The sequence below is a fragment of the Antennarius striatus genome, chromosome 10 (assembly GCF_040054535.1).
Source record: "Antennarius striatus isolate MH-2024 chromosome 10, ASM4005453v1, whole genome shotgun sequence".
Lineage (NCBI taxonomy): Eukaryota > Metazoa > Chordata > Actinopteri > Lophiiformes > Antennariidae > Antennarius > Antennarius striatus.
The window spans coordinates 17,926,863-17,943,764 of NC_090785.1; the positions used below are offsets into that span (position 1 = coordinate 17,926,863).

The window sequence follows — 16,902 nt, forward strand, 5'->3', positions numbered from 1 at the left end:
ACTCAAGGGGTAAAGGCTGGTGTTTGCATATTTTTCTCCACTCCCACTCCTCTTACTTCCTGCTTTACAGTTCTTCTCAGCTCAAGTGCCCTCGTCCTCCTCAAAGCTACCCTTGACCCCCAAATCCCTGAGTACATGCACTGTTTTCTCTTTGTCTCTGCTGCTTTGATGCACATGGTCACATCAGTCAGAGTCCTACCAGGCTTACAGGATTACTCTCTCTCTTAGTCTGTGTGCATACAGCTGCTGCAGGTATACTGACCCACTACTGTACATTCCCATGAATCTCTAACTGTGTGAAAGAATGGATAAACAACTCACACTAACATCTTGGATAATGTCCCAGTCCCCCCGTTGCATATTTGTTCCCCTCTCCCGCAGGAACCTGCATACAGGAACCTATAGATGTCCCAGCTGCTGGGCCTAAAGCATTCCAGAGCTCTCCGGGTTTCTTTCTGTTTTCTCTGGACTGTAATTTCTGCTCTCCGGTATTATGTTTGCATGATTGTGTATCATTATTTTCAATATACACTTACACAGTGAAGAAAAGGACTCCAATCTCAACTTTTGACCTTCATCATTTTGACAATGATGATGTTGATGGTGCTATGGATTGCTTTGTGAATGTTCAAAACTTCTACAATCTGTATGCTTTACATAAATGGTCCAATTGATATTCTTATTTAAGATTAGCGGTTAAAGAAATGTTAAAACATGGTTGACAGTGCAACAACGCTAATAAGCAACAAAATATTCCACTGCATTGGACTCTCTAAGCTCTAAGGTTCATCAAAACACAAACTGTTTGCTATCAGTCAGTGAGAAGTTAACCAAAGTTAAACTGGACGCAAAAGCAAAAAAACAATTTACCTTGATTGGTAATTTGAATTTGATTTCTCTGTGATTTGCCATTTGAAATGGTGGTATGCATAATTAAAGTACTGCTGGTTTATTCAAAGACTTTTTGAGTATAACCGTTGACCAAATGGAACAACAAGTTCATACATACAACTCAGCAAACACAGATCTCCTGAGTCACGGTGTGGCTGTTTTTTGCTTCATGCTGTGCAGTGGTTTGGGGTATTTACTCGCCCCTATCCATTTCTACTGTGGAACAAGTGCTCGTTGCTGTGTGTTTGAGACTTTGAGTATATCTGCAGTCTAGGACCAGATTAAGACAGAGGGACCTCATTCAGAAGCAAACAATGGGCTATTGCTCCAGTCATAATAAGCATTTGGTCTGTCACACATGCCAAGATCCTTGACCGGATCAGAGCAGCCCTTTCCTCTGTGAACTATATTACACTGACTGCTTGATGAAATTGTGGGTACAGGGAGGAAAAACTCCCCCGCAAGTCAAACCTACAGTCATGCTGACAAAGGCCAGTTTAGAATATGGTTGACTGAACCAGCAGGCAGGAACAAGGACAGCAAAATAAGAAATCCAAGAAAGAAATTCAAACCAGATATTTAATGGCCTCAAACATTAACATGAGACACATTTAACTCAGTGGGTCACTGTGCTGCTGTGTTATAACAACAAAGAGTCTCTACACACTAAAGAATGTCAAAACATTAATGTCTACAATGATATAATGTACTGTGAAAGCCTGAACCTCAGAACAATAAAACTAAAGGATTCACTGTTTTACAAAAGTAGTGAACGGTATATTTCAACAATGTGGGGGGAAGTCACCGTCTTATCCACAACCCAGTGCACGAGTGACTGTTTGTGTGTGTTAAGCCTGAGTGATGATGTGTTGGAGTCTCTTTTAGAGACTTTGGATGTCTCTGGACATTAGTGCTGGTATGACCGGGTCTCTGGTCCCCATAGAGTCTCATAATAAACACTCAAAGATGCATTCCAAGTGTTGGACAAATCCGTAAAGCCCAAGCCATACCTCAGGATTTACCTCAGGACTTAACTAATCTGCTGAGTTATGTTTGCCACCTCCAGGACCAAACAGGTGATTGTTTTGTTTTTAAAACTTATGTCCTTCTTTACTTTGCTATCAGAACTGACTTTCGGACACCTTTAAGTCTTTTCCGTTGCTGGCCAGAGAGTGTGTATCTCTGGGTAGAGTGTTCGCTGTGTCCTGGGTCTCCGTGTCACTGCGGGGGATGCTCTCGGGTCTGGAACCAGACCCTTTGCCTCCCATGGTCAAGCTTTTTTGGAAGCTCTCTGAGGTGAAGTAGTAGACCACAGGGTCCAGGCAACAGTTGAGGCTGGCCAGGCACAGAGTGATGGGGTAAAGAGTTCGGGCAAAGCGCTCCACTGCACAGTTAGCCAGGGCCTGGGTCCGCACCAGGGCATACAGGAAGAGGATGGAGTTATACGGGACAAAACAGATGATAAATATGCCCAAATGGACCAAAATCATCCGTAGGACACGCTTCTTACTGTCACTACCGTGACCCACAGTGACGGGACGCCGCAGTGTCCGCAGGACAAGAGATGAACACACCAAGTTGGCCAGGAGGGGTAGAAGGAAGCCCACAATCTATAAAATAAATATAAAAATAACAAACGTTAGTGAACGCTATGTTAGTGTCTAAAGGTGTATAAATGGTATTTAAACCATACAGCTGTCAGATGCTGCTATGACTCACCTCAATGAAGATGGTGATTTTGGACAGGTAGGTCCTCCAGGTTTTCTTGGAGAATCCCTCAAAGCATGTGGTGGCTCTGTTTGTGCTGTTAATGGTAGAGAAGAAGGTAACCGATATTCCTCCCCCTACGATGGTCAGCCACACTGCCGCACACACCAACATTGCGTTCCTGCGTGTCCGGATGGAGCGGGAGCGGAAAGGGTAGACTATAGCCAGGAAGCGGTCTACACTGATGCAGGTGAGGAAGAGCATGCTGCCGTAGATGTTGGTGATGAAGGCCGTTCCTGATACCTTACAAAGTCCATCTCCAAAGGGCCAATGGCGGTTAACATTGTAGAAGACCTTGAATGGCAATGTAAAAACAAAAACTAAATCGGATAACGCTAAATTAGTCATGAACATCGTGGTCTCATTACGCATCTTCATCCGGAAGCAAAAAACAAAAAGTGCAGCACAGTTGGTGATCAGGCCCAAGACAAAGACCACGCTGTAAACCACAGAGTACAAGTTGTACTTAAAGGAGTCGTCTATGCCACAGTCCTCCATTCCAGTCTCATTCAGCACAAGACTCGCCATTTTTACAGCTCAAACCAACGGGCGATCTCCTTGGAAAACAGGTACGTCAAAGCCCTCAGGAAGGGGCGGGTCACAGATTATGTCTGAGGGTCGCAGGTGTCAGCAGGGGATCCACCAGTCGAGTCCGCTCCAAGTCATGGTGGACGGTCAGACACAGATGGAGGCAGTCGGGATGCAACGTCTGCAGGGCTGGCCGGTCATCCTGTGGAGAGAAAAGGAAAAGCACATGGTCACATCCTCACCATTAAATTTAAAGACATGATACATCTGTACGCCTTTAGACATCAGAGCCAAGACAAATGCAGTATGCTTAGTTTATTTAAAACATTTTACTATATACCAAATAGAAATATTTCTAAACACAACTTACAAACACACTTCATTAAACCATTAAATATTTTATTGTTGATTTAGACCAAAATTAACACAGGTAGCATCCACTGAATTACAACTGACAACTTATATTCCTGTAAAATTATCTGCTTTACAATTTCTCAATATATTCATAGTGAAATGTAACAGAAAGGATTTACAGAAAGGATCAAAAATGTTCATAAAACAAACAAATTTTAATTTTCTGTTAACACAACCAAATCATATCTGTGCTGTTCTGATTTGTTTACATGTTTCTTACGAAAGTCTTCAGTGACACACGATCAAATTCGGAGTAATTAATATATGCTCTGCTTTGTGTTTGTAGATTTTAAATTCTGCAGGGGAGCAGAAAATTAACATCACTGATGATCACATCTTTTGAGTTACTCCAAAAAAATAAAATAAAATAAAAATTCTTATCAAGTCTGAAAAATTCAAACAGCAGCACTGAGAAGCACAACAGATCAGTGTTTCAGGGTAGAAGTCATTCTTCCTTTAAGTGCCTGTCAACACAAACAAACACTGCACTATGTGTGTATTCATACACAGTAACACACTGCATTCACACTACACTCACAGCAGTTTTCTCTGGTCAATAAATATTGCATGAATAAAAACCACAAAGGCATGAGTCAAAGAAAAAAATCTAGAAAAAAAACTCAGATACAGTATCTGAGTGAATGGAACATTTACTCCGTCTCAGCCAAGGTAGATTGATAGTGATTGATAATAAAAAGCTACATAGTTTTTGGAGCTTGACTTTTATCACAGACCAAATCCTCAGGATGTCTCAGTCTCTGCTGAATTCATTTTGACCATCATTTTATCTCCTGTGAGAAAATTCCTAAATCTACAACCTAACGTGGCATCACCTCCAGCATCACGCATCAGAGCTGAAGCAGCAGTGAGGTGGCATGGCCTGAGAGTGGATGTGGATACAGTTCACTCTAGATGTCTTTTCACCACACATTCACACACAAAGAGCAGGCTGTGAGTGTGAGCAGTCCATCAGGCCTGTCCTGTGCCAGCTGCAGTGTGACATCTTTACTGCTTTTTCACACGCCCCCCAGAAAGTCTCTGCAGGAACTCACAATACCCTCACTGTACCCGCCTGCAGGAAAACACACACACACACACACACACACACACACACACACACACACACACACACACACACACACACACACACACACACACACACACACACACACACACACACACACACACACACACTGTAGGACCTCTGAGAGTTCTGGCTTCGTGTTCGGCTGCAGTTTCCCACTCCTAAAGCTGAAGTTAACTTTACAGTTTAAGCTCACTGGACAAAACCTTCACTTTGATTTTTATTTTACTTTCGTGTTTTTTACATTTTTCTTATTTCAAGTGTTTTTTTCCTGGATCCATTTATCACGTCTATCCTCATTTTCCCTGTATGCTTTAAGTTGTACTGGTTGCACTGGGAGAGAGCACTGAACCGAGACACAGAACCCTCTCATCAGTGCTAACCACCACTCTACCATGCTAGGGCATTTTAATCAAGGAAATACAAGTATGATTAATCAAGAAGCTAAGTAGGATTCGGTGACATACACTAAAATCTATTAAACTAACACAGATTATAACAAAAAACATCTACAAGCTGTCAGAATGATATTTTTATTTAAAAAAAAGATCATTCTGAGATTCTTGTTTTAAAAAAAGAAGAATCTCCGATCGGTCAGGCACACATTAAAGATGCTGTGGATTTCTCAGAGAATAGTTCAAACAAGAGTGTGTGTACGTGTGAGTGTGTGTATGGATTTCATGTACAGGTCGTGGACAGCTGCAAGATGAAGCGCTTCCCCCCGCCGTCGGCCATGGCAGCGACAGGAACAGGCCTCTTGGACCTGCTGATCTGAACGGATCGGGTTCAGCCTCAGCTCACGTCCAGCTGTTCTTTTCTCTCATGAGAGGAGAAAGAAGGAGGGAGGAACGGAGGTGAAGACAGCAGGGGTCATGGTGGACATCCTCACCACGTTCTACTAGTAAAGTTTATGGAGTTATAATGTAATAGTGAGTTGTAAACTGAATGGTTGATGTGACGTCAGTGTTTTCCTCAGTGTTGCTTATTATTAGTAATAGGGAGCCGTTATTTGAATATAATTGCTGTTTCTACTGTAAAAGTGGTTTAAAGATGTCACCTGGGCAAAAGGAGAATGTTGAAGATATATAATCATGATATCTTAGAACCATAGAAATATGATGTAGGATCAGAACATAATTACCTGTGATTCTCTTGGTTTGTTGGTTTGACAGCAGGATAATGTTAAACCTAAAAGGAGCTTTCTATCTGTTAGGAGGATGAGCTGTAAGTCAGTGTCCACACCGATGATCCAGATAAAAGTACAGCTGCTAGATGGACAAAACTTGATTTTACATATCTTGAGCGTTTTTATTTCAGGATTAAACATCCCAAATGTCTTTTCTCCATTCTTTAAGTGGCATAGAGGCCAATCTTCAACAGCAATCAGAAAATATTACTCCTGCTCTGTTTCTGTTATTACTGCCTCTTGAATTTTGATGTTAATTCATGTTAAAATTGATCTACGACAACAATTTACTTCTTAAATCTTGTGAACTTTATTGTGTGGTTATAATGTGGACTGTTCTCATGAGACTGACACAAGGGTTTGTACATTTCTCCTCATATCCTCTTCTCATATCTTCTTTGCGTTCAGTGAATCTTTTACTTAATTAAGTCCTTATCATTACAAGTGAGTCCTCTATAAAACAGCTGTTTTCTCTGAAGTTAACACTGCGTATTTACTATATGAACTGGAACCATACTTCTTAAAATTGCCTTTTAATTTTTTCTTAGAAAGTACTTCATAGGGTAAAACTTGTGTCAATTATTAATAATTACCTGTAATAAATAAAAGTATTATTTCGTTCAGATCTAGGTTGAAAAGTATTGTATTTATGTTTTTTTTCCGTTATCCATTAACATAATATGTTTACAAGGTACTGCATGCATGTCAGTTTTACATCAATGCCTGATCCCTGCCTGCTGGCCCTGGAGTAATTCTAGTAACATTTGTGGTGATAAAATTGTTTATAATTTTAATTGTTCTTTTTTTTAAATCTACTGTTTTGTTTTGCCATTTAAATACAATTTAAAATCTAATACTCCCTATGCTTCTACCAAAGACGGACCATGAGTGGTAATTACACTGTTATTCAGTCAACGCCTCATTTAAACTACATGAATGCTGGTAAACTGAATTCGTTCCTATTAGATGTCAGCTTTGGACATTTTATTGTCTCCAAACTGGCATAAGAGGAATTAAAAAAAATGCTGATTGAGCCCTTCAGTTGTTCTCTCTTGTCGAAACTTAAGGGTATTTGATGAAAGACAAAAACAATAAATAAAAATTGTGTGGAACAGAAGTGTCCCTGTGTGAGGATGAGGAGAGCCTTACCGGCAGCTGACGGTGACAGCTCCCCTCCCGGTCACTGATGGCCGGCCTGGATCCAGAGCGGCTGTCAGAACACCAACTCCATGTTCTTCCTCTATGATGTTTCGGTGCCTGAAGCCCCACGGACAATGCATGTCACGGAGGAACCACGGCACTGCTTTTTTACACCCGTTAACGGCGACACCCCAGCCCTGAAGACTCGTTCCGTGCGTCCAGCCGGAGGAGGGACAGCATCCCTCTGACGCGCCTGCTCACCCGAAGGAGAGGGCGCGTACGCGTGCGTGAGCGCGCATGTATGCCGAGGAGAACAGTGTGCATGGCCACAGGAAACGAGACAATAGCACCTCCGCTGGGCAGTATGGAGGAGGAGGAGGAGGAGGAGGAGGAGGAAGAGGAGGAGGAGAGGAGAGCGTAAATTGGCCATTGGGTGGAGGCTGGTCAAATGCTGCTGACATAAAAGTGATTTTCTATCATACTATAATGGTTCTGAGTTATGCCCCCTGTGTATTTAGTGTATCTGCTTATAGATAAGTTAATAGTAGAAGTTAATATTAAATGTTTAGATTTCGACATCAGCACTTTCAACATTCATTCTCATTATAAACTGAAAGTTTAAGGTGGGAAACAGAGAAACTTATTTGCTGTTTTTTTTGGACTCATGTTTTCCAAATGAATTTCTGTTCATACTCTCAAGTGATGTTTTTACTCATTAAGTGAGTAAAAACTGGGGGGAACTTTTAGGGTTACCTTGTTGGCTTTAGATTTCCACTATAACACCGCATTTTCTGTTGATCACAGCAGATTTATTTCTTCATTTGAAGATATGGAGAGTTTAACACAATCTATTTTCAAAAAATTACTTGCTTTTGTAATGAGGATGGTTATTTCAGCCATAAGCTACTCCTGTGCTCTAAGCGCTAGTCCGATTTCCCATGATGAGTTGGAAATCAGGTTATAAATAGGCCTTTAATGGTTGTTTTATACCTGCAAGGTAGTAACAAATCAATTTCAAAACAGAAGGGACATCTCCAAAAGTCTATCCAAATACAATGGTACGTCAGAATAAAAATATTGTGCTATTTCAGCTGATCAAAGTTCTGCACCACTATTGTTACAAAACAATCTTCATGTCTAGGAGGTATTTTTAGCAAGGTGACAGGGTGTACTTGGATAGATTCCCATTGTATTCAAGTGAGTGTGTGTGTGTGTGCGTGCGTGTGTGCGTGCGTGTGTGCGTGCGTGCGTGCGTGTGTGTGCGTGTGCGTGTGTGTGTGTGTGTGTGTGTGTGTGAACCACAGACATGCAGAGAAAGGCACTTGACAGAGGGGAAGTGGTCTTCGGGGTCTGCGTCTGCCAGGCTGACCACTCAACAATAGCAGCGGGGAGGACAGGACATCCTGCTTACTGCATGATCTGAAACCAGACACACACACCCACTGAACATGCACACACACAATATATTACACAGCACTGATGTGTTTCAGCGCTTCATTGTTGGTGTTGAAGTGCATGTGTATGAGTAATATATCGAGACAAGAACACTCTTCCCTTGTGGCGTTTAATAATACTTTTTTTCCATTTTCCTTCATTTAGTCAGCATATATTGTGCTGCTATTAGCTGGAGAGTAAGCGTTTCCCCTTCATTTGGAAAAGGTATAATTTTGGCAGCAATGACCACCATAGGTTAAAAGTGACTGGGTGATTCAAGGATAACAATAATAGATCTATAATGTTTGTATTCTTTTATTATGTTATGTAATACAGTTTCACTTTGTAATTCAGGAAGCCTCTTTTTTTTAAATTTTGACTTTATTTTTATTTATTTTATTCTATTTTATTTTATTTTATTATCTTTTTTATTCTAATGATCATGAAATGACAAGAAATCTTTATTACCGTCTTTTTCTGTGATCATTTTTTTTGTCCTTGCAAATGATACATACATCCTAATGATATTTTACACACATATTAACCATTACATGTCACGATTCGGTGTGGCTGTGCTGATGTGTGCCAGGGAGAGAGGCCTAACTTGTGGGTGGAGCCTCGGCTCTACACCTGTTGGTCCTCTCCACACCTGAGGATCATCTCGACACCTGGACGCGATTGGGTTAATTGTCTTGAGGCTTTTAAGCCAGGTTTTTGTCAGAGACTTTTGCCGGTTCGTTTCTTAAAGGTTTGTCCTGAAGTTTTCCTGAAGTCTTGACTTGAAGTTCTGATTTGTATTTCTGACTTGTAGTTTGGTCTGGTTTCAGTTTTGTTTTATGCCTGCATTTTTGTTTTGATACTTGTCTGTTTTCAAGAGTTTTGGATTTTCTGATTAAAATCATGGACAAAGACTCTGCCTACGGTGTACTGCATTTGGTCCATACCCCAACCTTCATGACAATTACAACTATTTTTATGTGAGGTCTCCATGGAAACATGTTTTAGGTAAAGGTGGTTTAACACATAGTTGCCAAACTTTGTATCCTAACCCCCAAAGTAACTTCAGTTTTGATATTGACGGTGGCACACTCTACAAACTTCATATTTTGAATTTTCCATTAAAATATGATTTTAAGGTGACTCTGAAGGCACATTTAGTTAGTTTACAATTAGAACAAAATATAATCACACCTTACTCAATAATCAATAGGAAATCTCTTGTTGGCTTTTTGCATGTCTTTGCTGGAAGCTGCTCATTCATCTTTTGTGATGAGAGTCTCCTTGCTATCACCCTCATCTTTAGCTCCCTCCACAGATTCCTAATCGGATTCAGGTCAGGACTGTGACTGAGCCACACCAAAACATTGTTTTGGACACACTTGTCCTGTGTGTTTTCGGTGGTTGTCGTGCAGAAATGTCCACTGGTGCCCAAGGCCATTTCTCTGCAGACAGCCTTTGGATTGACCAATGAAACTGATCATGAAATACAAGAGAAGCCCAGATGAGCATCTGCAAAGGCCAAGCAGGTTTTTGAGTGCCTTATCTGCAAAAGTGGCATTCTCTGCAATCTATGTCTGTGGAAGCAGAGTATAGTGTGTGTTGGAATGTCTGCCTTGAGATGTTGCCACCAACAGAGCCCAGATTCACCAGGATAGCCGTGGTGGTGATCCTCAGATTGTTTTCCATCTCTATCTCCTGGTCACAGGAGATAGAGATGCACAGACATTCACGTTGGATAGCCTCCATATCCTCTGAGATTTTCCTCAGAACAGAACTTCATGTATTTCTTAATAATGCCTAAAACATTCAGATATGGCCTTATAGCCCTGTGACAGTTTGCTAAGGGTATGCATAGTTTTGGACATGCTACTTTTTTTTCAAACGTAAATACCTATTTGATATCATCTTTTGAGTCATTTCCAATCAAAAAAAGGTTCCTGGTTCAGAGTTCATTTTACGTCAAGAAAGTAGTGCATCCCTGGGATGCACTTGGACAAAAATCTGTGGATTCCAACATGACGTTTATGCATCCCAAAAGAACAGAATATATGGTAAAAACCGAATGTGCAAGGATTGAGTTTTGCCAATAGTACAATATAAAAACTAAACTGTTAATTTTAACAAAGTTATTAATAACAATGTCATAACTCTCAGTGAAAAGGAAAAAATGGGAAAATTACATATTATTTTTGTCAAAATGTTACAGCCTGCTGGTCATTCTTAAAAAAATGTTAAGAAATAAAGCAAGGTGTAATACAGTTTTTTCCCTTTTGCTTTTCATTCAATAGTTTTCTTTGCCTCTAATTCATATATTCTCCTGTGAACACTGCGCCACGCTGACAGAGCCTTCTCCACACAAATGTTTTGGACGCTGCATTTTGTCTTGACAGTAAGCCATGCCTCACCCATGGAAAAAATCGCATCCATTGTGGTACAAATGTTTGGATTTTTTTTTTCCCTCAGCTTCTTCTGCATCATCTTCTGTACTTTCCACAGTAATATCTGTCTTTTTCTTTTCATTAACTTTTGTTTTTTATTCAGGAAAGCATTGTCACTTGGGTTTTCTCCAACTTTTGCATCTTTTTCGGAGGTATGGTGATAACATGAGACTAACTCGTCGCTTTCTCACTGCAGCGTGTAAAATTAGCAGATGTTGTTTTGCCATTTGGTAAAACCTGGAGAGAACCCACCCAGACACGGGGACAACATGCAAACTCAACACAGAGCGGGACTCAAACCCGGAACCACCATGCTGTGCGGCGACATCACTACCCACTGCACTACTGTGCCGCCCCTGGTAGATTTTAACAAGGCTGACTCAAGCAATGAGTCTTGTAATGAGAAACTTGTGCGAGATCAAAACACAATGGCAATTTACGGGTTTGAAATGTAAGTGGAGAAATTGATAAATTATGAATATTTTTTTTGAATGGAGGTCCTTTTTTTCCCAGTATTATACTGCGGAAAAAGATAGCATCGATATTTTTTATTGTAAGTGTTTAAAGCTTGCATCCGAGGGACGCACGTTGTCTGATGATCGCGTGTCCCTTTCAAAAAATTCAATAGTAAGTAACTTGAAGTAACTTGAAATCAAAATTTGCCAGGGGTATAAATAATCAGGCCTAACTGTATATATAGATCTAGATCTAGATATATAGATATATAGATAAAGTATATAAATCTGGGGTGTAGGGAGGGGGCTGCAGGCAGCTGCAGTGGCTCAGTGGTACAGCGGGCGGTAGAGCAGGTCATCCAGTGTTCTAAGATCGGCGGTTCCATTCCCGCTACCGCCCAAAAACACCTGGAGTGTGAGCTGACAGTGGGAGGTGTCAGCTCACCTCAGTAGCACTGCCGAGGTGCCCTTGAGCAAGGCGCCTTGAGCAAGGCGCCTTGAGCAAGGCGCCTTGAGCAAGGCGCCGTCCCCCTTACAAGTTGCTCATTTGGGGGCACCAAGTAGGAGCTGCCCACCACTCTACCTCCCCCTGCATGCGTACAGGCCCCTGGTGTGCGTTTGTTTGTGAAGGACCTGTACACACTAATATGTGCATGTGATTTATTTGACTAGAGTGTGCCACTAATTTCCCTTCGGGAATTAATCAAGTATGGAAAAAAAAAAAAAAAAGCCCCCTTGTTGGTTTTATTTTCAGGTTTGTTCTTTGGCTAACTAAATTGTATTTGTTTCGTGTTCACCATCACACATATCTAAGAAGTATATCCATCCATCCATTTTCTACAGCTTCATCTGCCATAGCAGGTCACGGGGAGCTGGAGCCTAACTCAGTCACACACAAAGACATGCAATCATGCACACACACACTCACCCCTACGGGCAATTTGGGACCGGCCAATCAACCTGAAGCGCATGCTTTTGGAGGTGAGAGGAAGCCGGAGAACCCGGAGAGAACCCACGCAAACACGGGGAGAACATGCGAACTCTGCACAGAGCGGGACCCGAACCCGGACCCACCATGTTGTGAGGCAACAGCACTACCCACTGCGCCACCGTGCCGCCCTCCAAGAAGTATATCTAAGAAAAAATTCTACATGTCAAAAAAGTCTTCTGAGTTTTTAAATATCAGGTGTCTCCTATCAAATAAGAATTTTTTGCAATCACTTTTATGTATAGAGTATGGTATTGAGGATTTTAAAATGTGATAGTAATGTAGTACCTTGAGATAACCACTTTAATTCGTACCATGACTGAGCTTGTATGTCAATCAACTTTCAAATGAATCTTCCCCATTTAATATTACTAAAACAATTTCAAACTGTGCCAGTGTTGTAAAAAAGCCCCACGCCCCCTAAATTATAAAAAAACAAAACAATAGACAACCAATAGACATAGTCTCTCTGTGCACAATTAATTATAAGTTAGGTAAACAATGATAACCATGAAAAGAAACAGTCACGAGCACACATGAGCTCCAGTTTTACTCAGTGGACAGTACGTGGGAAAGAACAAGATGCAGTCTCGTTATAATCGCCCGACAAATAGCCGGGATGTCCTGAAGCACGAGTCTTACTTTGGATTTTCACTTCTATCTCAAACAAAAATGTGGACATAGTGATGGCTCGTATCTCAAAAGAACTCATCTGTCGAGTTGCTCGTATGTCAAGGTAATACTGTAGGCCTCATCAGGGACAACAACTAGAATGGCTTGAAATCCTATATACAGTGCTTATGTGGCAGGATAGTGCTACACTCCCCACCGTGAGGGGGTAGTGTAGCCGACAATTGGCGAGTGCCGCATAAATAGACCTGGTCGGACCCTTCTCCATCCTTTTTCCGCTTCCTCTTCCTCCTTTACGGAGCTGACAGCTGGGCGTGGCAGCGTTTTGCGGTGAGCGGTTGAGTGGGAAAACAAGGTAGGCATGCTCGTGCTCCTCGATCTGTTCAGTGTATGGGCCCTGTATTTACTCCGGTTTTGCCCCGTCCGGCAGTGTGGTGTTACTGGGACCTGGGCTGTCTCCCTTGGGCCGGTGCGCGTGCGGTGCGCATCCTGAGGGTAAGACGCTTAGTTGTCTGTCTTTTTAAATCAAGCTGCTGAAGGTCTGGTTGCGTTATGGGTTATGGATCTCCCCCAGAACCACCTCTCCTGGTCTGGGCTGCGGGCTTCCTCCTCCTGCCGCGAGTGACACCTCAATCCTGCTCTCCGGTAGGATGTTTATCTGTAACTTTTTATTTTGTAATGTCCTGTGGTCGTATTTTAATTAGGTTAATTTGTTTATTTTGCAGTGCGCGGCCATCATCGCCACTGAGAGCTCACTGCTGTTTTGGTTCTTGGTTCTTCGTTCTCTGTTCGTTGTGTTATTTTCCCCCCCCCTGCATCTGTGTGTCTACTCCGGGGTTTGGCTCATCTGGAGGCCTCCACCACCACAATCCGGCGCTGATTCGGCCTATATCGGGCCAGACACCATTACCGGTGGTCAAGGCCGTATCATACGGCGTCCTCAACGCGAGCCAAGAGAGGGCATCCCGACCCTCTAATTGACGCTGAGCCACTACCCCTGGAGGGTGGTTTTAATTGGAGGGGCAGACTCTCCCCCTTTTTTAATTTATTCATCTGTTATTTCTTCCGTTGAGTTATTATTGATCAGTTTGGTGGGTTATATTTGATTTATTGTGTAGTAATCTCTTTTTTTCCTCTTTTGGATAATTTGTGTGTTAAACAGTTTATTTTGGGTTTATTGCTATTTGGTTATCGTGTGTGAGGGTTGCCTTGCTTTTTTTGTTTCTAATTGTGTTCTTTTCGTTGACAGGTGCTGCGGGCCCAGAGCGGCAGCGGTTCCCCTGGTGGTGGTTCCTTATCCACGTTTTTGGTTTGCTGTGTCACGGGTGCAGTGTAGTTTTTTTGGATCTCTCCCCTTTTTGTTACCGCTGTCGTGGTAAGCCCCAGCTCTGTTTTTGGTAATCCCTCATACTTTTTATAATCATATTTGTAGTATTCTTTTCGTCTGTCCTCATTTTAAAATAACTGTTTAATAAAGTCATTTTTTTAATTGGAAATCACACTCTGGTCCCGTGGAATATTCTTGAACCGTGTGCCTTGAATCAATCCGAAACCTGCACATCCATAAGTTTTGTCCATATCCTGGGGTGAAAGCCCCCAGGTGGCGTTGTCGGTAACGGCTTCAAGCCGCTCGCCTTGCCACACTTAGATTTTATTTTGATCCATCTCATTCCTGTCAAGCAAACTAATGAACTAATTAAAATAAGTAAATATTTGCTTCATCCATGCCATGTTATATGAGGTAAAACAGTTCTCACACACAGCGGCTATCTTACCAGTGATTCCACAGGAATCACTGGTAAGATACTGCAGTGAATGATGTTATCAGCTTTTGAAGTGTGTTTGAGTAACTCCCACACTACCTACCCTGACAGGTTGATTGTACAACTCCACCATGAATGGCAGCCGAGGCCAAAGAGCTAAACTAGTGAAAGAAAGAGGAGCCGGAGCTGCTTTATGATTTCATGATTGGATGAACCAGCGGACACTAGAGGTTTGATTGGGTTGCAAAAACTTCCTCCAGTCTGCCAGTCCTTGCAAACACACTCCTCCCTCCTTATTCTCTGTTTTTGACAACGGTAACTAAGTTCTGCTGCCCCGGAGAAGGCTATGTGAGTCACACCAACCAGAACAAAGACCACATTACTGCCCTGATTTCCACCCTTTCACTCCCTCCCCGCATCTCTTCTCTTCTGCCACCCCTCTGTCCTGGTTTTTAACACCATGATGAGTGTGTTTCCTTTGCTTTCCTTCCCTTGCCTCTGTTCATCCTCTCATTCATCGGCTCCAGGAGAGTTTAGGGGCAGCCTCGTCGTGCCACACATACCTCTGCCCTGACAACAGAGCCGGACAAAGGCCGTAAAAGCATTACAACACGGGAGCCTTGGACTTAGTTGGCTTTCTGGACTGATATTAACATGACTGCAGTGGGGTGTCCACAGTGTATGTGTGTGTGTGTGTGTCTACAAATGATCCTAGAGCAGTGCTGATATGTGACCTGTTTGGATATCAGCAGAGTAGATCCTGGATCAATGCTGCTGGTGGGACGATACTTCACTGAGGGAGACAGAAATACTCTTTAGACACAGACACTGAGCAGCGACTGTTTATCCCACAGCACTAATGTCTGCAGCATGAGCAGCCACGGGTGACCACAGGTTCCCTGACTGACAGAAGAGGCAGACATGCTGACCAGACTGACCCCAGTCTGTGCAGACAGCCGACTGTTCATATCTGACATGGTGGACTGGTGGATCTGATGTAGCTTAGATTTCTGTACTGTAAAGGTCAACCTAAGCATGGTCTCACAAAAGGAATTTAAATGTGTAAGAATGTAATTCACTCTTGACCTGAAGCAGTTAACTCAATACTGCATAAATCTCACACACGTGGTCTGACATTTAGGCACATTTAGGGGCAGGAAAGGAATATAAGTTTCCTTTAGTGTATAACCATCTATCTAATGGTGATTACAAAAGAATGAGTCTTTCATATTTGCAGAGAGAGAAGTTCAACAGAGTCCACAATGCTACCCTGCCCTACTTCCACAGTAGCACAGAGAAGACAAAACAAACACTGGATTTCAAGATAACCTTTCACATTTGTAAATCACCTAAAGGCCCATTTATGCTCCTCTATATATGTAAATCGACACGTATGCCCATATATGGTCTGTCAACACATAAAGTTTTTTATGCCCTTTGCATTCGCATTGACACGACTGCAGTTTGGGAAGGGAGTTTCTGAAGGTTTGTCAACAACGAGCAAGGCAATGGTCCAAAGAACTTGTGTGGAAATGTACGTATGATAATGGTAAATCTCAGCAGTGGTGAGACTATCAGGGGCACTGAATCTTCTCGCTTCTTTAGTGGTTCTGTTCACATTTGTCCCACCTTGAACTGAAGTTGTCTTGAACTGTGGGTAACCAACCCAAGTTACAGTTCCGTCCATCTAATATCCATAAACTCCCTGAAAAATTAACAAAATACACCTAAAATGAATGTGGAAGATGTATGGAAGACTCTGTCTTTAATGTAGACCATATATACATCTCTAGGAGAAAGCAAGATGAGTGGCATTAAGTTAGTTACAGTTTGCAACCACTCTCTTTAATATCCCAAAACCTGATTTGAAAAGTCAAACTTAAAGTTTGAAGTAGAAGAATCCATGTTAAATAAAAGTGAAATTACAATGCTATACTGGTTACATGCAAATCAGTGAAAAACAGGAAGCATCTGTTTGTCAAAAGGAACACTTGATCATTTATGCTTGGCTTTAACCTCTAACTAGAAAATATACTGATTAATTGGTTAGTAGTGTGTGTTCTGATTATATGTTCTAGAAACATGTCCTATCCTGACATGCAAGGTATTTCACTGTTTTCTATAATCTGAGCAGATGTTGAAAAGAAGTGGCCCAAAAACAGAGCCTTGGAGAACTCCAATATT

At 41.9% G+C, this 16,902-nt stretch overlaps 1 protein-coding gene across 1 annotated transcript; it reads right to left on the minus strand.

The window, feature by feature from the left end:
- Positions 1-1,456: 1,456 nt before the first annotated feature.
- lpar4 (lysophosphatidic acid receptor 4) lies at positions 1,457-7,304 on the minus strand. Its single transcript, XM_068324876.1, has 3 exons — positions 7,020-7,304; positions 2,611-3,388; positions 1,457-2,501 (listed from the first exon to the last, which is right to left on the minus strand). Exons 2-3 carry the CDS (start codon positions 3,184-3,186, stop codon positions 2,013-2,015), a joined length of 1,065 nt encoding a protein of 354 aa, XP_068180977.1. The 5' UTR covers positions 3,187-3,388; positions 7,020-7,304; the 3' UTR covers positions 1,457-2,012.
- Between the last annotated feature and the right edge of the window lie 9,598 nt (positions 7,305-16,902).

Bases quoted from the DNA above. Each gene is read 5' to 3' on its own strand.
- lpar4 (XM_068324876.1), bottom strand. From the start codon at position 3,186: ATGGCGAGTCTTGTGCTGAATGAGACTGGAATGGAGGACTGTGGCATA. The intron at 2,502-2,610 runs GTGAGTCATAGC...TTTATTTTATAG, and splicing joins AAATCACCATCTTCATTGAG to ATTGTGGGCTTCCTTCTACC.